General features: G+C 48.2%; 2 protein-coding genes across 4 annotated transcripts; one reads left to right on the top strand and one right to left on the bottom strand.

Moving 5' to 3' along the window:
• Positions 1–780: 780 nt before the first annotated feature.
• On the bottom strand, positions 781–7,800 carry Miip (migration and invasion inhibitory protein). 3 transcript variants are annotated; one of them, XM_034501664.1, is made up of 10 exons: positions 7,477–7,796; positions 6,197–6,393; positions 5,578–5,940; positions 5,114–5,195; positions 3,023–3,131; positions 2,888–2,940; positions 2,429–2,558; positions 2,218–2,314; positions 1,344–1,481; positions 781–1,068 (listed from the first exon to the last, which is right to left on the bottom strand). In XM_034501664.1, the coding sequence occupies exons 2-10, from the start codon at positions 6,308–6,310 to the stop codon at positions 1,030–1,032; spliced, it is 1,125 nt and encodes a 374-aa protein (XP_034357555.1). In that variant the 5' UTR covers positions 6,311–6,393; positions 7,477–7,796; the 3' UTR covers positions 781–1,029. The 3 variants fall into 3 exon arrangements, with proteins under 3 accessions (XP_034357555.1, XP_034357557.1, XP_076789883.1); XM_076933768.1 differs by having other exon boundaries at positions 892–1,068; positions 7,481–7,621; XM_034501666.1 differs by lacking the exon at positions 1,344–1,481 and having other exon boundaries at positions 7,481–7,800.
• Positions 7,801–11,029: 3,229 nt separating this feature from the next.
• Positions 11,030–12,612, top strand: LOC117709237 (Friend virus susceptibility protein 1). Its single transcript, XM_034503477.2, has one exon. It carries the CDS (start codon positions 11,168–11,170, stop codon positions 12,473–12,475), a length of 1,308 nt encoding a protein of 435 aa, XP_034359368.1. The 5' UTR covers positions 11,030–11,167; the 3' UTR covers positions 12,476–12,612.
• The last annotated feature ends 7,360 nt before the right edge of the window (positions 12,613–19,972 follow it).

Below are 19,972 nucleotides of genomic sequence, written 5' to 3'. Positions count from 1 at the left end.
GACACCAGGGACCTCAAGAGAACCCTTCCACTGAGATCAAGGAGAGAGGCTCACTCAACACGAGACACATTTTTCAGTGAGTCCCATGCTGAGACAGCATATGTGTATGGACACAGCACACACATGCCATGACATGCATATGGAATCCTGAAGACCACATTGGGTGGAGGTCCACACCTTCCAACTTGATGTAAGGTGTTTCTTTGTTATTCTTCTAATGTGTATGTTAATTTACCTTACCCATCAGCCTTTGGGATTCCTCTGTCTCCATCTTTCACCTCCCCATAGGATTATGAACACTTGATATGCACCTGGCTTTTACATTGGTCCTTGGGATTTGAATTCAGATCCTCAAACTTACATAGCAAAGAACCTTATCCACTGAGCCAGCTCCCCAGGCCTGAGATAGTTTAACACTGACCTTGGTCTAGCCTGCTTTGGGGACAAAAAACCCTATTGTCTAGCCATCTATCTAGAACTGAAAGCTATAGAAAAAGCTAGTATCCTAACCAGGGTCTAGTGACAGATGCCCATATTCCATAATCAGGAGGTAGATGCAGAAGGATCAGAAGTTCAAGGACAGCCTTGGCTACAATGTGACTTGCAGTCCAGCCTGGACTTTATGAGATCATATGGTAGAAAACACATTAAAAAGCCACACTCTCAGTGTGGCCCCCAGGTAGCCAGTGACTCCCTTAGGCAAAGAAGCCCAGATGAGTTCAGGACACCTGGACATAAAGTAGACCATCAGCAAAGAGAGGCTTACATGGACACAGGAAGTATAGGGCCCTGAGCTTTATTAGCATGCTACTCAGAGCGCTCCCTCCTCTTTCCTCTGGAATTTCCCACTTTCAGGAGATAGAGGGGCCAACTGAGGAAAGACATCTCAGCCACCTCCATCTTATCCACTTCCAGCTCTCAGGTGCTTCTCCTTCGTGGTGGCTGATGGCACTGGTAGAATTCTGTAGCCCTCTGGGTTGTCAGTCCACAGGGCTTCTAGTGGGAGGGACAGAGATGGGCAACCTGAGCCTATGACCAGATCAGTGGTGGGTCCGGTGCTGGAAAGGCCTGGAAAGAAAATAAAGAGGCCTTGGGGAGCTACTATGGGACAAATGAACAGTAAAACATTGTGGGGCTCCTCGGGGACAGGTGGGGCCAAGTAACAGCCGCAGCTCCTCCTGCACGCTGGAGTGAGGGCCTCCTTCCCGGCTAGACTGGAGTAGGTGTTAAGGAGTGTCAAAGTTGCAGGAACACCTTGTCAGAGCCTGGGTTTCCCATCTGGATAGGATCTGTCCGACCTGGACACTTTCCGACCCCAGGCTGGGACACACCCTAGACCCTACCTGACAGGATGGGTTTGTGGATGACAGATCCCGGCGCTGTGCTGCTCCATGGGTCACACAGGACCAGAGGTCCAGGCTCTTGGGGACAGAGGTTTTCTCTGACTTTGGAGGGAGGATGTCCCAGCCCAGCAGACAGTGCTGAGGAAAGCCAGTGTTAAAGGCATCTGTCATACACAACTATGGAAAAGCCCCCTGAGCATCCACTATCTCCTTCCTAGGACAGAAGCTGTGTCTACCTACAGCTTTACCCTAGGTCTCCCCAAACTCAGTCCAAGTTGACCTGGCCACCACAACCCTCCACAAGATAGAGAAGATAAGGGTTATTAATGGAATCCCTTTCACGCTGGGCTTGGCCTTGAACACCTAAGTTACATTGCTTAACTAAGCCATCCATGAGACCCCAGTACTGACAACAGTCCCTTTATTCCCACTTTATAGGAAAGCCATAGTGTCTTTCTCCTCTTCTCTTTTCCCAATTGCAGGTACTTTATCCTCCATCAGGTTTAAGCAGGACACCCTTAACTCCCATCCTGACTAGGATATGAGACACATAATGAAAAACTGAAGGTCTGGGTTCAAATCTCTCTCTCCTGCCAGCCCTCCTCTGCCTCCATGGCTTGTGTTGGGGTGAGGTAAGACAGTGACGGCCGCAGCTCGGGGAAACAGCCCTCCAAAGAGCTCAGTGAATGGGTCCCATGTAGACACCCATCTTAAGACACCATGTAGGGAACATGTGCCACACCTGCCCAGGGACTGAGGACGTCACCAGCCAAAGCCTGCTAGCATTCACTATCCTTAGAGCAAGCTCTCTTCCTAAGGCTAGCTCAGGACCCTGGTCCCAGCTGCCTCTAGCCTCTTAGGGTAGGGAGCTTACCCGAGGCAGAGCTAGAGTGTCAGATGCATCAAAGCTCTTCCTTCTATGAATTCGATACCGGTGTGGAGGGTCCAGGATGGATAGGGGAATGCTCACCCTGTGTAAGGCACAGCACCAAAATCAGTAAGGGTTAACATTCTGTACCTCACCCTAGTTGCAACTGTCCACTGGGACCCCCACCCCCAGGAATCCCAACGCTATTGACACTCACCTGACTTGCACTGGCTCCATCAGAGTTTCAGGTCCCTTCTCATCCCGGGGTACCCTACACACCCGGCAAGGAGCACCCGGATCCAAAGGCTCAGGAAACAGCCGGCGGTTGATACGGTAACAGTACACACCTGTGAGGCCCATGTGACACCACAGTTCCCCCTAACTAGGGGATCTGTTTCCAGAGTCGAGGGCTGTCCCTAGTACATAAACCACGCCATCCTTTAAGGAGCCCCTTTGTTCCCAGCATCTTTCCTCCCAAAGTCTTAGTTCCACGTGTAAGTTCAGGGAGAAATGTCCTCTCAGGGGCAGCTTTTGGAGAGAGGTGGTTATAAAGGACAGAAGCAAAGCCAGTCAAAGCCCTGGGTCAGGATGCATCATGCATCCCACAATGCTTAGACACCAGGATGCCCTTCCTGAGTCATCAGCTCAGAGTGACCTGGTGGAAGTGTGTACTCACACTCATGCTCCTCTTCCACACCACTGCTCTCCTGCAGGCCTGGGAACAAAGCTCTGAGGGTGGAGAGAGAACATGAGTAGGACGAGCGATGGAGCCCCCCCAACCCCTGGACAGTCCACATGCACCCCTGCTTACTCAGGGGAGCTGCAAACACAATCCTCTTTGTTGTCTTCTCGAAACCTCTGCAGCACAGAGAAGAAGGCTTCAGGTTCACTTATGATCGGAGAGCTATTGTCCAGGGACCCTGGGGTGGGCAAAGCAGCAGTGGATTGAATTGAAGCACCTTGCCCCTTGGACTCTACGCCCTCTGTTAGTGCCAGCTCTTGTTTGAGCACCATCCTGCCTTGCTGGAGTCAGCTGTCCCCAGACAGCATCCACAATGTCTTTAACAGGGACTATACAATCTTCTTTTGTTTGTTTAGAGAAAGTAAGTATATATCTGAACTAGATATGGCTCTTGAGTGCTGAGATTAAAGGCCCATTTCTCCATGCTTACTTCTGTTTTACACACAAGGTCCCATGTAGCCCTGGCTGGCTTCTAACTCAACACTTTTGACTCTACTTCCCAGTGCAGAGGCACCTGGGTTACTTCTTAGCTGGAGAAAGAGTAGAAGGCTAGACAAGGTTCCCTCTCTGAGGAAATCACATTCTAAAGAGATAAAAGACCAATTAGTCACCAAGGATCTCTGTGATACAATATTGAACAGGAACACCTTCTGGGAAGCTAAAGGCTAGAGCCAGGTGCCTGCATGCCACAGGGTAGACATTCCAAGAGAGGTCTGAGAAGGTGACCAGAGCAGAACTCTCGGGAACAATTCAAAAATATACCCCAGTAGGTAAAGATGTGAAAGCCCTGCCCATTCAGGAGCTTGGTGTGTGAGGAAGAGTCAGGATGAGACCATGGCCAGAACACAGTGAGGGGTGAGGGTAGAAGGATGGAGCCCAGAGTCTGAGAGGATTCAGGACAAGGTAGGACATATTTTTACAGTATTTCCCCTTGATGCTGAGAGGTGAGAAGAAGCAAAAACAGCAAGAGAGAAAGTGTAAATCCTAGAATTATAGTAATGAAATTCTAGAGACTGCACTAGCAGTCAGCACATGGGATATGTGAAAGGGAGGCAAGGTCAAGGCTGAGCCCAAGGCATAACTTGACTTAGGTTCATAAGGCTGCCATTTACAGAGAGAGGAGGAGGAAGTAGAAACCAGGACCTTGGTTATTGATGTGAGATTAAGATAGTCTTTAAAATTGCATTTTATTTTATTTCTTTCGGTGACTAAATTCTTTTAAGTTGGGTGAAACAGTTATAATCTTATCAGTTGGGGGTGGGGGGACAGAGTCTTGGGGATGTCTGTGTTCAAGGAAGGCTAGTCTACACAGGGAGTTTCAGGACACTCAAAAAAAGTTACTAAGAAGAGACTAAGGGGCCGGGCGGTGGTGGCACACGACTTTAATCCCAGCACTTGGGAGGCAGAGGCAGGCAGATTTCTGAGTTCGAGGCCAGCCTGGTCTACAGAGTGAGTTCCAGGACAGCCAGGACTACACAGAGAAACCCTGTCTCGGAAAAAAAAAAAAAAAAAAGAGAGAGAGACTAAGGTAGGGCTGCAGTGATAGCACACAACTCTGATCCCAGCACTTGGGAGGCAGAGGCAGGAGGTTATCTCTGCGTTCTAGGGCAGCCTGGTATATGCATGGAGATCCAGGACAGCCAGGAATATACAGTGGCCCAGTGTATACAAACAAACAAGAACACTGGCTGCTTTTGCAGAGACTCAGCTCCCAGCACCCACGCTGTGGCTCACAATCCCCTCCCCCGTAACTCCAATCCCAGCCTCTCTCACCCCCTTGTGGCCTCCACAACCACCAGGTACGTGCGTGATGGACAGACATATATACAGGCAAACACACATAAATGAATGATTAAAAGCCAGAAGCTAAAATGGTACAGTTTCTGCTGCATGCATTTAAACATTCGGTTTTCAGAAATGAAGCAGAAGAGGCTAGCAAGACGGCAAGGAGCCCCTGAGGAGCCAGAGGAGCAGAAGGGTTGAGATACTTCCATTAGTGTCGATCGGGGGCCTGGCATCCATAAATGCTCAAATATATACTGGCAGTCCTGATTCACTACCTCATTCATCCACCTTCATTAGTGTCCAGGCTAAGATTAGTACAACCCCGGCCCTCCCTCACCTGAACCCCCACCCCTCACCTGTAACTCCACCCCTCACCTGCAATCCATTCATAGCCTAGGTATGGCCTAGAGTGCCAGTTGCTCTCAGGCATTGCAGACTCCTGGGAGGTCACTTTGGGCTGAGGAAGTAGACAAAGGCTAGATCAGCAGCTATGGCCAAGAGGTCCCATTACAGGGGGACACCATGCCTTGTCATGGCTTAGACTCCAGCTTGGTGCTAGCCTCAGCTGAGGAACTCAGAAACGAGAAGGTCAGTTTGGACCTGCTTTAGGTGTGGCTTTGAACAAGCCTGGGCTCCAAGCCTGTCCTTCTACCTGGACAATAAGGTTTGCTTCCTTCTTCACAAAGTACTGACTGACAGCAGTGCTAACATCACACTGGACCTTTGAGAAGCCTCACCCCCCACCCCCAACAAGGGACACTTATCTAGGGACAATCTGTCAGACAGGGAAACTGAGGATCCATAAGGTTCCCATTGATTTCCAGGAACCACTTAGTTACCTTAGATGGCTTGCTTAGTCGTGACAAGACGGACCTTGGGATCTGTGTCTTGTTAGGCCCCAAACCTTTTGGTCTTCCCAAAGGCACTGGGCCCTTCAGACCTTGAGTGGCAAGCTGGGGTACTGAGGAGGGCCGTAGTCCTTCCTGGGGTTCCTGAGGGTGGCAGGTGGCAGGTGCGAGAGAGTCCATCCTGGAGTTAACCCTGCCATACCAAGCCATATCAAACGTGTCACCTCGATGACTGTCCAGTGGGTCCCACATGTGTCTTTTGTCTTGTGAGCTGGGAGCCACTGAGGAAGTGGAAGAAGTCTCTTGGGGCAGTGGCATCTCTAAGTTTTTGCTCCTGCTACAGTCCAGGTTTGACTGTAAGAAACAGGTCAAGTTATCCAGGCAGCAACCTGGCCAGTGCCCAGCCACTCTGACCTGCTATGGACCCATAGATCTTTACCCTGCTGTGGCTTTGGGGTATCCAGCCCAATCCCTTCCTCCCAAGGCCTGTTTTATACCATCAAGGAAATGGGTTCATTGGGAAAGGCTGACCTTTGAGGCTTGGACATAGTCACTGGGGATTAAGTTGTCTTTTCCTTGCCACCTAGACATTATCAAGGTGGCCACCCACCTCTAATGCTGCTCTGGCCACCGACCGACACATGGCCTCGTGCCCAGCCCAAAGCTGCTTCAGGAGCTCCAGGCTGAGCAGCCGAAGCTGAACAGGGTCTTTACTCTCCGCCATGTTGGGCACGTGGGCTTCTCACAGCAGCTTCACCATCTCAGGGCTGTAGCATACCCACAGGAGGTGCTCAGTCTAGGTTCAACCTGAAGCCAAAACAGCAGTGACAAGAAATGAGGGAGGAACCCTGCCACACAGGCCTAGATTCAAAACATCACCAGGATGCTCCCTCACTCTGCAGCCTCACCCTGTCTACTTAACCTCTCTGTGTCTCCTGTCCTCACCTGATAGATAGGGTGGCAGTGTTTACCCCAGCATACTGGGGCAACACAGTTTAATGCCCATTAACTCAAAGCTTAATGACTTGTGCTATCTGGAGCTGACATTGAACACAGTACCAGAAGCATTAAGCCTCTGCTGCAAATCTCCCAGCCAATTCATTTTTTTTTCTTTTCATTCTCTTTCTTTCTCCCTCTTTCTTTTATTTGCATGTATATCCCAAAGTCACACAGCTACTAAATGTCAAAAGTAGGGTTTCAACCACAATGCAGGTTCCTGCTTGTTGTGCAGTCGCTACTTCCACTGACACCCAAACTTCTCCCTCATGGAGGGAGGAGAGAGTCTCCTAGGAACTTTGCAAATTCCTAAGGCCCCAACCACAAGGATAATTTCAACAATGGCCAGGGAGAGAGGATTCTCTGATGCAGTTGCCTGAAAGCGGGGCAAGGGTGGATCAGAACCCGTGCTATGTGGGCTGGTCAGTGATGCAGCTGCCTCTGGGCCATGCAAGTTCCCGCACTAACCCCAATAATGTACACCCGTTGGTTCACCCAGCCACACTTGGGTGGACTCACTGCTCTGCTCTGTTGGCTGTGCTCTGGGGTAAATAAACCTTTGTTGATATATGACTCCGGATGAAAGGTCTGCACTTCGGAAAAGCATGACCCTGACAGGGTTGGTAGGATCCTGGGACGCTCCCCACCCCTTCTCCAGGCAGCTTTGGTCCCTCGTAAATTAAACTCGGGGACAATTTCTTTTGCTTCTGGAAGAGATGTCTGCAGTATAAAGAAGCACTTCCTACTTCTCTTACAACCCAAGGCCAGACTCCTCAAGCAGTATCAGACCCTCTGGCCTTCCTGTCCAAACCCTGCCACCCCACACGATCCTGGGGACTTGGGTTTCGGTGCAGGCTGTAGGGGTGAAAGAGAAGACCCGGGCATCTCACTCACGCACACTCAAGCAGGGTGCACACCGGGCCTAGGCGCTTGCCCCGTCTCTACGGGTCTAGCGGCATGTAAGCACCCCTCTCTGGTCCCAAGATCGGTTGCTGCCTTGGATAAAAGGACGCCAACGCTCTCCACCCGGAAGCCCAGGTTCCCAGCAGCCGGGGGAATCCGCCTCCAGCAGGGGCGGAATCTCCAGTGGTTGTCCTAATTGGCTAATGCTGGGGCGGGGCCTGCGCCGCTGTCCAGATCGGCCAATTGACAGGGCCAGCACGCCTTACACTTGTTTCCTCGCATCCGGAAGCGGCAGTTTCAAATCAGGAGGCGGGGGCGGCTCATGGGACCTCACTGCTGATTGGTTAACTGATAATGCGAATTCTACCAATTCAAAGTATCCAGAAAGGCACCATTCGAAGAGGACTGGTTCTGATTGGTCAGTGTGGGCCGGTTACGCAATTTCCGGATATGAAGCCGCTACTGGCGGTGGATAGGTGGGGCTAGAGAATCCGGCAAGCTTTTTTTTTCTTCTTTCTTTCTTTCTTCTTTCTTTCTTTCTTTCTTTCTTTCTTTCTTTCTTTCTTTCTTTCTTTCTTTCTTTCTCTCTCTCTCTCTCTCTCTCTCTCTTCCTTCCTTCCTTCCTTCCTTCCTTCCTTCTTTCTTTCTTTCTTTCTTTTTTTTAAACAGGCTTGAATTAAACTAACCGCTCCTCCCGGTTGGGGGCGGGCGTGTGGATCTACAGACTTGCCACAGTAGCCCAGTTTTCTATAGCACTTCAAGTCTTCGTGAAGTGCCTATTTTGTGCCAGAGACGCTGGGAGGCAAAGATTTAAAAGGGTGGGGACACAGAACGAGAACTCAGTGGGAAAACTACAATATAGATACCAAAAATCTGCTCCTGTAGGGTATAGGCCAAAATTTGATGTAGTCAGGCTGGCCTCAAACTCACTATGTCGCCGGGCGGTGGTGGCGCACGCCTTTAATCCCAGCACTTGGGAGGCAGAGGCAGGTGGATTTCTGAGTTCGAGGCCAGCCTGGTCTACAGAGTGAGTCTCAGGACAGCCAGGACTACAAAGAGAAACCCTATCTCAACACCCCCCCCCACACACACACAACCCCAAAAGTGTTTTATTTTAGCTGTTGCGTCTCAAGGGCACTTTGTTTTTAATACCCGTTGTTACTCGTTATTAGTAGTCCATCCGTCTCAGAATAGACCACTCCAGACCGCACGGTTGGGGGTCGGGGGGGAGGTTTATTCAGGAGACAGAGCTAAGGTGGGGAGATGGAAGAAGCAGGAAGAAGAGTAAGGCTGGCCATGACCACGTGGAGAGAGAGGAAAAGAAGGGGGGAGGGGACAGAGAAGCTAGAGGCAAGAGGGTATTAGGGTAAGAGATTAAGAGACAGTAAGAGAGAGAGGAGGGGGCAAGCAGCCCCTTTTATAGACCAGGCCTACCTGGCTGTTGCCAGCTAACTGTGGAGGTAGAGTTTGACAGAATACTAACACCCATGGCTGTTAGCCTCTCTCCTCTCCAGGTCACAGAGGGAAAGCCAGCCTGCCCCAGGAAAGGGTCTTGGAGTACACTTGAAATAAACATCTGGAGTCTAGGTTAAGGGGCTTATTTACTCTCGCGATCTTCATTCAAGAAGCGAAGTTTACTGATACATTGTAGGTTGCAAGTACCTATTCTATGCCCGGTTGGGAGTGGGGGAGAATAGCTCATGCAGCAGGAATAAAGTGCCCTGGCGGGGACTGAGCTTTTAAATCAATACAATTTGATGGGTGTGGTTGTGCACACTTTTAATCCTAGCACTCAGTAAGCAAGGGTCAGGCGTCCTTGTGAACTCAAGGCCAGCTTGTAGAGCACTCCTGGACAGTCAGGCTACACAGTGAGATGCTGTCTCAAAATACAAACTGATACGGTATTTCTACATTGGTGAACTAAGCCAATTCAAACCAGATTTGAATATATTAAAGGCAGGTTTATTGAATTCACTGGCCCCAAGGAAGGAGGCCAGGGAAATCACCAAGGGGAGAACGAGGATAGGGAAAAGGGGGAGGGAAAGAGGGAGGAAAGAAGAGAGGGACAGAAAGAGGGAGAAAGGAAGGGAGGGGGAAAGAGAGAGCCAGCTTAAAATGTCTGGATTATATAGGGAGGAGAGAGGGAGAGAGGGAGGGAAGGGAAAAGGGGGAGGGAGAGAGATTTAGAGAAAGAACCCCAAACTTCTGGATTATATAGGGAGGAGCCTCTGGCGAAAGGGCAGCCCATCCCCTGGGCTGAAAAGTTCAGGGTTGCCGGCAGGGTATGCCAGGTAGGGACAGAGAGTAGTGTGGGAACCAAGAGGCCAGGCCTGCTTTGATACATAAAGCATGCACCTCCGTCCTTTGTCCCAGTCTGAAACAAAAAGCAAACAATACCCTTTGTCTTGTTAGCAGACAAGGAGTCCTAGCTGAATACTCTCAGTAGACACAGAAAGCTCATTAAGCATGCATCTCCCCTTCTTAGTGGCTGGATGTTGGAAACGTCAGGATCTTTTCTCTTGGGGTCTTGCAGCATTCAAAAAGGTCTAATGTATTCTGAGGGTGTGGTGGTACAGGACAGAAATGGAGAGGGGGGAAGGGAGCATGAATTTGAGGCTAACCAAAACCAAAATATCAGGTGTGCTCCTACACACACTGTTAATCTTAGCGTCCAAAGAGCATTTGTTTGGTTACAGACCCTGAGTCAAAAGGCAGGGGTGCATATTTTACCAAAACAGACCTGGCCAACCCGTGCTCCCAGCTTTCCAGCTAAGGGGCTTGGCAGCCCTACCCAGAGAGGGTCTTTGCTATATAACACATTTTAGTTTCTCCCATCTCCTCCTCCTCCTCCTCCACTTTCTCTACCCACCCCCGTTCCTATGGCGACTTCTCTTGCCTTCTTCCTTGGGTACAGTGAACTCATCTGCCCGAGACAAGCTTCCCAATAATCCTGTCTTTATATATTTTAATCAGGCTTGAATTGGCTCATTTCACCAGCGGAGAAATAACGTGTCAGATCTGTGAGTTCAAAGCCAGCCTGTACTATTATAAAGAGTTCCAGGCCAGCCAGGGTTGCAATGTTCGACACTGACTTAAAGCAAAAACAAACATACAAACAAACCGTTCTCTCCACCCTATGGGGCTCCAAGGCAGGTACTTAGGCTTGGAGGCAAACGTCTTCACCTGCTGAGCTATCTCGTTAGCCCCGTAACTCCAAAGCTTGAAGTGTTCCAACACTTAAAGCAGATAATTTCACACACAACAACAGATATTTCTCACACACAAACACACAGAGAAAGGGGGGGGGGCGCAGGGGTCATGAAAGAGGAGGAAAGGTAACGAAGAGGAAAAACCCTGCTCTGGTGTCAAGTTCTCCGAAGAAACGGGTCCCTGTCTGGGGGCGGGTGGACGGAGGATTGGCGTGAGGTGCAGTATGAGTGACAGGAGGAAAACGCACGCTCAATGTGGGCGGCACCTTCCAACTAGCGGGAAAAAGCAAAGTAAGAGGGGAAAACTGCTTGGCCACTTCCGCTGTCTTCTCCGACCGCTTAGACCTTTCAACGTGGACCCCACACCAGCAACTCCCTAGCGTGCTTAAAGGCCCCGCCAGGGACGAATTGGAAGTTGGATCCGAGGCTTGCAGGACTCAGCATCCGGGTTCTAGAGGAACAAAAGTCTGAAGATGAATTTCCTACGAACGCTTTCTGGTTTCTGGAGCTGGCTCTTCAAACCTGAACTTGCCAAGGACTCCCCTGATAGTGCCGAGGACACTGTTAACCCATGGCGTGAGCTGCTGGAAAAGGTGAATGCGGCGGATCTCCCCGATTCAGCCTTTTCGAGCGGTAAGGAATTTAACGACTCTGTGTACAGTACTTTCGAACATTTCTGGAAGGTTAGGGACTATGACGCAGTTGGCGAGCTGCTTCTGGCATCTCTGGATAAAGTAACAAAGGAAAGGGACCAATTCAGAGATGAAATTTCCCAGCTCCGAATGCACGTACATGATCTAAAGGTTTCTAAGTGTGTCCTGGAGGAGACTCTTCTCTCCTACCGCCGCAGGATTGAAGTTGGAGAAAAGCAGACTCAAGCCCTCATTGTGAGATTAGCTGATTTACAATCCCAGGTCTCGGGTCAGCCCGCTCGGAAGGTGTCTGCAGATAAGGTGAACGCACTGATTGGCAAAGCATGGGATCCTGTAACCTGGGATGGAGATGTGTGGGAGGACACCGATTCTGAAGAGACTGAGAAAGCAGACTTGCCCACTGCCTCGGCCTCTCCACCTTTGTCTGAGGAAAGTGGCTATGCCTTGTCTAAAGAACAGCAGGACAAAGCTGAGGTTTCTCAGAACCAGTCTCCACCATCCTTAGTTACTTCTGGACCTGTCACCATACCCAAGTCTGTGTCTGTCCTTACAAGTCAGAAACAACGCCATACTAACTCTGAACTCCGAACACTTGCTCAGTCATATGGACAAAGGGAAAATGAACGTGCAGGGGCATGGATTTTAAGAGTGTGGGGTAATGGTGGAAGGCTCACAATACTGGATGAGACCGAATTTCTTTCTTTAGGTGGTTTGAGCCGTGATAGTGAGTTTAATGTCATAGCCCGCACTGTTGAAGAAAACAGTGTGAAGAGTTTGTTTGAATGGTTGGTTGAGGCATGGGTCCAAAGATGGCCTAGTACAAGAAAGCTGGAGGTGCCTGACAATGTGTTATGGTATTCTATTAATGATGGGATTCAACTCCTCGAGGAACTTGGAATGATTGAGTGGCTTTGTGTGAAAGCTGCTTGTCCGCAGTGGAGGGGCCCAGAAGATGTACACATCACTAGGGCTGTGAGGATAACTTTCGTCAGGGCGACTCCAGAGGTTTGGAAGAGCTTTGTATTTAGCCTTCTCTGTATAAAGGACCTAACAGTGGGGGCCATGGCTGCTCAGTTGCAGGACTTGGTAGAAATAAGTCAAAAGCCAAAAGTGGCTGGGAAGAGATGATGGTTTGACTCCCATGGACCGTATAGCAGTTGTCTCTCTCCACCTGTGAATATCAAAGCATCAGGTAAAGAGTTTAAATTCAGAAGGATGACCTGCAGTGGAGACATAAAGGACAGAGATGATTTCTTTTTTTGTTTTCTTTCAACATAGATTCTAGAGCCTGAGGTGGGTTACTTTCCTATGAGGTCCCTGAAGCCCCACAAACCCAAAATGATTATTGCCACTTGTGCCCTTCCCCCCACAGCCTTGAGCAGGCCTAAGAGACCTTGTTTACCACAACAGACCAAGTGATAGGATCTAGGTGGAGTTACCCACCTTGGCTGCACAGAACACAGAAGCAGAACTGCCCCTGGGCTTGCCTTGAGACATCTCTGGCCGTGACCTAGAACGGATTATGGATTATCCCACCCATCTCCTGCTGAAACCTGGAGGGGTTGTGGGCTGGTCCTTCCCCTTTAAATTGACAGCTGAACATTAAAGCTTTGAGCCTTGATCAGAGAACTTTGTCTTGGCTTCATCTCTTCTCGCCCTCCGTCCCCTTTCATTCCCAGCCCCCTTTTCAGGTGAACCCAGTTGACTTGTGGCCGCGGGCGGCTACAGCCACTGGTTGGTTGCATACAGGAACTAGATTATAAGATCTAATGGTGAAGACATCACAGGCTTTGAACCTAGGTCATAGAGGAATAATGCGTGGACTATACTGGATGAAAGCTTCCTCTTGCTGGCTGGCATTCCTAGTGTTAGAAAGTGCTAAGCAGGCTACTGTTGTCTGTGTTAATATCATTAGCACAACACACAGCTGTAGGGTGTTGGTCTGGTGCTGCTTCTATTCAAATGCTAAATTCTATTTCCCCAAGATCTGGTTGCTCTGAGGTGAGCAGATACTTATCTACTCCAGACTTTGTTATAAACCTTGCTCCCCAGTTTAAAACTATTGGTTAAATAAAACTGGTGACAGCCAATTACTGGGGGGGAATAGACAGAGGTAGAGTTTGAGTTACCGGACTGGTAGATCCTAAGTCAAACAGATAATGTAAAGCCTGAAACAAGCAACATTTGTTGTTCAGATATGCTATGGATAGATGGTCATCAAAACCCTCAGAGACCACAGAAAATGGCATTTAGAGATGTTTTTATTAGTTTAAGGCCTTTTTGACATTGAGACATGTCAGCTCCTGGCGCCACCCCATTTGACTTGGAAAAGGAAGGATGAGCATTGAAGAATCTCCATTAGAAGATGGATTCTAATGTGGCAAACTGCCACTGGGCAAAGAAAATGCCTTCTTCCCTCTGCAGACAGGAGGCTGTCCAAAATGGGCAAACTTAAATGCAGGCAAAGTCGACTGCCTAACTGCCAAGACAGAGTAAGCAAGTCCTTCATATGTCCTGTTTCACAAATATACCTGTCGGATATGCTTACTACCAGAAGGTTGAAGATGGATGCTTCCATGTTATAGAGACAATTCTGGGGAACCGTCAGCCATTTCTCTGTCTTTTCTTTTTTTCTTTTTTTTTTTTTTAAAGAAATGTGTAGCCCAGGCTGGCCTCGAACTCGTGATCCTCCTGCCTCTGCCTCCTTCAGCAAATCCTACCGGCGTGCGCCACCACAACCGGCTTCTCTGTCTTTTCTATAGCCTTGGAAGCTGCTTGCCTATACTTCCTGTATATTCAGGCAATATTAATCCTTCTGAGGTCTCTGATGGGGCTGAAGACTAGATAGTTATATTCTCACACTTAAGTTTAAGTTGTTTAGGACTTAAGAGGTGTTTACATCTAAAAAATGTTTTTAGGTTAATAATGCATATTATCATAGAAAATGATTTAGATACAAAAACTCTGAATTCACCAAGGTAGTATACATGGTAGAATACCTTATCCAAAGATTGCCAAATAGAGACTGGCCTTTTTAAATGTAACTCTTTTCTTCTTCTTCTTCTTTTTTTTTTTTTTTTTTTTTTTGTTTTTTCGAGACAGGGTTCTCTGTATAGCCCTGGCTGTCACGGAACTCACTCTGTAGGCCAGGCTGGCCTTGAACTCAGAAATCCACCTGCCTCTGCCTCCCAAGTGCTGGGATTAAAGGCGAGTGCCACCACTGCCCGGCTAAATGTAACTCTTACCTAATCGTTTTCATAATTGTTCCTACTGTGTGTTATTACTGTAGAAGAAAGACCCTTTTTATGTAGACAAAAAAGGGGGAAATATATGGGGTTGGAATGGAGCTGCTTGTATCCAAATGCAAAAATTCTGTACCCGTAAGATCTGGTTGCTCCAAGATGACTGGATCTTCATGCATACTAGTCTTTGTTGTATAAACCTTGCTTCCCAATTTAAAACTATTGGTTAAATAAACCTGGTGACAGTCAATTGCTGGGGGGACTAGAGAGAGGCAGAATTTGTGTTAGCAGACTGGAGGTCACAGGGACTATGAGGAGGAGAGAGAGAGAAGAGTGCACAGGAGGAGAAGACAGGAAACAGGAGGTCTCCATTAGTCATAATAGACCATCAGCATTTGCCAGGGTGAAATACCTCCACTGGAGCAGAAATAACCTAGAAAATTTCAAACAGCGGGTATTTGGGAAGCACAGTTGGGATAGTAGCCAGACTACCATTGAGAGGATTAGGGACTACTCCCCAGTAGTTTCACAGAGCCTAGTAAATAGATCCTAGTTTAAGCCTCATTCATTTGAAGCTAGACAGGGATAAGATTAAAGTATTTGACAGGCAACTGTGTCTGCTTGTAAAACATTGGCAGGAGAGTTGATTCTGTAACCATTTTCCTATTGGATTTAAGCCCTGCTCCACAGGAGAGGGACCCATAGCTGGCACTGTAAGCATGAGGCAGAAAAGCTCTGAGCTGGGAAGCTTATCCTAACAGGGAAGTGCTGCTGTTTTGCTAAGCGGTCAAACTGCCTTCTAAAACTAATATCTATAGATTCTTGATGCTGTCAGTCTTGGTGACTTGGGAACTTTTTTTTTTTTTGCAGTAGGTGGTAGTTACTGAGGGAGCTGGCAAGGGATCCAGACACCGAGAATTCAAGTGACCCTGTCATAGTGCCCCAATGCTCAGCTCTAAAAGGAAGAAAACCATACTTCTGTGTCACCCCCTCCAATGCTCAGGGAACACTGAAGAAGAGGGAGCAGGTTTCTTATGTGGTACCTTTACAAGATTTGGAGCCTGGTAATATTCCCTCACGGAAGGGGAAGGCATATGTCAGTGGTATAGCTTCCTATCAGTTACTCATGTTCCTGTAAGCCTAGGTAGCCTCACTGGCTCATCAAGTTGAATTTGGGTGCAATGGCTCCTTTGGACCATCTGAGTCCAATGCTTTCTCCTATCTGGAGTGAATGGACTTCCTGGGAAATCTCTTGCAACAGTTATTGGCTTTATCTGGAAAGTAAGCATGATATACAGAGATGTTGGATGTCAACTTGATGGGTAAGTAGTGGGCCTGTGATGGTTGGAAATGGTTGTCACCTTGACTGCATATGGGGACATCTGGGACTGGAGGGATGTCTCCTGTCATTGGGGATGTTTTCAGAGAGGACTGACATGGAAGGCCCACCCTTGCTGTGGACAGCACCTTCCAGACTGCCACCCAGATGGAAAAGAATGTAAGAAAAATAGTACCAGGAAAAGAATGTTTTCAGTGCCTCAGCTGTTGCTGCTGCTGGTGCCACCTGCAGCTTCTTTGGCCTTTCAGCATGGATCTAATACCAACCTCTACAAGACCCTTCCAGGCCTGTCAGAACTGGTTTGGATTGTTGAGCTTCCTTCCTTGATTAATTAGGTGGCTTCCAGAGTCTCAGCTTCTCCAGCATATGAATGGCCACTACTGGACCATCCAGCTCCATTGTGTAAGCCCAGTAAATCAATCCCCTTTTATAACACACGCACACATTTGTTGGTTCTGTTCCTCTAGAGAGCTCTGCCCAGTACAAATGCTCAACAGAACACTGTACCACTGAGGCCTGCCAGACCATGCATACCACATTCTTCTCTACCATGGGCACCTCAAGCACCAGCTCCCACCCTTGAATGGCTTCTGCCAGGGTCTCGTATTGCCCTGGCATCCACTAGACACATACAGACTAAAATCAAGAAAGACACCAATACGTATATATTCAGCCAGGCAGTGGTAGTGCGTGCCTTTAATCCTAGCACTCAGGAGGCAAAAGCCGGTGAGTCTCTGAGTTTCAGGCCAGCCTGGTCTACAGGGCTAGTTCTAGAACAGCCAGAGTTACACAAAGAAACCCTGTCTCAAAAAAACAAACATTTATTATGTGAATTATGAGCTATTGGGTCAGGGCTGTAGAATTGTTGGAAAATGCATGCTTAGCCCGTTTAAAGGCTGTAAGTCCACCCCTTCTGCAAAAGAACCATCAAAGGCATTCAAAGTGACTCACTGTATCAAGCGTCTCTGAGGATAGGCAAAACTGGAATTTGTGCACTGCTGGTCAGAACATAAAATGCTATGGCTATTTCACAAAAGGGTTGGTAGTCCTAAAAATTCCAGTCTGTGGTATCTACCAAGGATCATGTCCATATAAAGACATTTATGTAAATATTACTATCAGCCTTTAACATGGCTACCACACACACAATCAGCCTTTAACATGGCTAACACACACACACACACACACACACACACACACACACAGCCATCTAAATGTATCAGATCCACTCCCTAGCTTCACAGAAAACAAAGGTTATATATTGTATAATTGCAGTTATATGGAATAGTCATAAAGGGCAAACTTGAAGAGACAGATGAGTGGATACAGTGTCTGGTGTGAGAATAAATGTGGGGATCACTACAGAAGGGTCTTTCTGGGGAAGGAAATTCAAAACTGGATTGCATTTGGTTGCTGCACAGTTTTGTTTTAATGTACTGAATTTTTATTTTGGTTTTTTGAGACAGGGTTTTCAGTGTAGTCCTGGCTCTACTGGAACTAGCTCTGTAGTTCTGGCTGGCTTTGAACTCAGAGATCCACCTGCTTCTGCCCCTCTGAGCTATGGGATTAAAGGTGTGTGCCACCATGCCCTGCTGATTGACTCTACTCTTAAAAATGGACTTGTCACACTGCAGCTCAAACTTACAATCCTCGTACTAGGGTGGCTGAGGCAGAATTTTAATGTTGAGGACAACATGGGCTACAGAAGGGACCTTGACCCCTAAAAAATGGTGGGGCCAGGGAGATGGGTCAGCATGAATCTCTGGCACCCTTATGGTAAGATTGGGGGTAGGTAGAAACCGGAGAATGGCCTGTAAGCTCTCTGGCCACTCTGGAAGCAGAAAAGAGACGCTCTGCCTCACAAAGTTGGGGTAACTACAAAAGTTACCCTCTGATCTCCATGTGCATCATGCGGTATGTCAATCAATGCATGCGCGTGCACACTGGGGATGTTGCTCAGACAGCTGAGGGCCTGTCTATTGTGCACAGATTGCTGGGTTTGAGCCTCAGCATGCACAAACTGAGCATGTCAGTGCTTACCTTTCATCCCAGACAGGGGCTGGGTGACCTTCAGATCTCAGTGTCTACATAGCCATCCTAACACACACACACACACACACACACACACACACACACACACACACCAGCTTTAAGAGTAGCTTTTAAAAGGGGGAGGAGGGGCATGCATGCCTCTAATGCCAGCACTCAAGACTCAGAGGCAGGCAGATCTGAGGCCAGCCTGGTCCACAGAGTTCCACAACAGCAAAACCCTGTCTTGAAAAAACAAAACAGCCGGGCAGTGGTGGCGCACGCCTTTAATCCCAGCACTTGGGAGGCAGAGGCAGGCAGATTTCTGAGTTTGAGGCCAGCCTGGTCTACAGAGTGAGTTCCAGGACAGCCCGGGCTATACAGAGAAACCCTGTCTCGAAAAACCAAAAAAGAAAAAGAAAAAAAAAAAAAAAAAAAAAAAGAAAGAAAAAAAAAAAAAACGAAACAAAACAAAAAAAGGCGTACACATCATGGTGTTTCAAAAAAGATATATAGAATCTGATCCTTCTTGTCACCGGTGTTGCTCTATTGACCCTCCTGGAGCGTTGTGTCATTGCCCGGCTGTTCTCTTTGCTTCCCTCACTCTGACCTCTGTCTCCACAAGCATCATTGCAGACCCCTAGTAAAGGGTAAGTCAGCTCTTCTTACTTGCCCCTTTCTCTCCTCAGAAGCACCTGCCTCACAAAACCAAACCATTCTGCCCCTAGGTCCTATCTGCTGTCTTTCCCCTCCCTTCTCATTCCCTCTATGTTGGCCACAAGGCCAACATTTACCTCAGGTCCTTTGCACGTGCTGCTTCTGCCACAGAACACCCTCCTACCCAGATCGACCAGGAAGGACTTCATTACCCAGTTTGAACTCAGGCGATAGCTCAGAGCTCCTCCAACCACCCACCCTTTTATCCTTCCACACCTTCTTTCCTCATCTTCTGACCTCTAGATTTTATGGAATTGATCTTGCCTCTTATCCACAGACGAGCTTTGTAAAAGCAGGAGTTTTTATTCTCAGGAATTCTGGGAATCAAACCTAGAGCCTCCTGTATGTTGGGCAAGTCAACCCTCCCCGAGACAGGGTTTTCTCTATGTAATCCAGGCTGGCCTCAAACTCAGATCAACTGCCTGATTCTTTAATCATATGGCACCACGGCCCCCACTTTTTTGTTTTTTAAGGACAGGAGTCACTATGCAGCATGGCCAGCCTCAAACTTGCTATGTCTCAGAGACAGGTTGGGTCTCCCGGGCACCCCAGCACTAGACGGTTAAAACCCCAACCCTCTGTTCCCCTCCCCTTCTAGTGAGCAGATGAAGCACAGATGGACCTGGCCTTACCTGAGAAAAATTAACTCAGTGTATGGTTGTGAGGCAAGGTCCAAAACACCCTTCCTTGTCAGCCACCACCCAGAGGCCATCAGTTAGACACTTGCAACTGACAGAACCTTTACTAAACTTTTTGTTTCACATACACGTGTACTATATCATGTATTTCTAGTGCAGGGGAGAGTGAAGGGCACATTTAAAAGATGATACGCTTGGGGAAATAAAGACTTGAGTACAAAGGCAGGCTCCACCCTCCACCTTCCCTTCCCCAATCAGCCCAAGATGCTAGGGTATCCGCTAGTCTTATTTCTCTGAACTTCAATTTCCACAAAGCTGAATTCTCAACACACACCTGGATATCTTATAACTGGGTCCACCCACAGGCTTCCAGGAGCATTTGGGTTTTCCCAAAGTCCTGGACTGATAATGTGTAAACAGAATTGCTCTCCTCAAACAGACCAGAACAGCCCCAGCCCTTACAGAGCCCCTTCTATAGGGGAGACACATGCACCATGACTGTTCTAAGATACATGCATATTCTGTGTGCATGGTAAGGGTATCAGTTCAGGGTGAGGAAAGACACAGACACTTGTAGACAAGCAGAGGTGGCAGGGAGAGAAAGAACTTGAATCTGAAGAATCAAGTAAGAACTTGAGCTTCTACCCTGGATGGGCTCTGG

This window comes from Arvicanthis niloticus, chromosome 5, assembly GCF_011762505.2.
Source record: "Arvicanthis niloticus isolate mArvNil1 chromosome 5, mArvNil1.pat.X, whole genome shotgun sequence".
NCBI lineage: Eukaryota > Metazoa > Chordata > Mammalia > Rodentia > Muridae > Arvicanthis > Arvicanthis niloticus.
This window is presented reverse-complemented; position numbering and strand designations above follow the sequence as displayed.

Excerpts from the sequence above, each read along its gene's own strand:
- LOC117709237 (XM_034503477.2), top strand. The coding sequence starts at position 11,168 with ATGAATTTCCTACGAACGCTTTCTGGTTTCTGGAGCTGGCTCTTCAAA.
- Miip (XM_034501664.1), bottom strand. The coding sequence starts at position 6,310 with ATGGCGGAGAGTAAAGACCCTGTTCAGCTTCGGCTGCTCAGCCTGGAG. Across the intron at positions 1,482-2,217 it reads ACACTCTAGCTCTGCCTCGG|CACTGTCTGCTGGGCTGGGA; the intron begins GTAAGCTCCCTA and ends GGCTTTCCTCAG. Across the intron at positions 1,069-1,343 it reads CCACAAACCCATCCTGTCAG|GCCTTTCCAGCACCGGACCC; the intron begins GTAGGGTCTAGG and ends TTTTCTTTCCAG.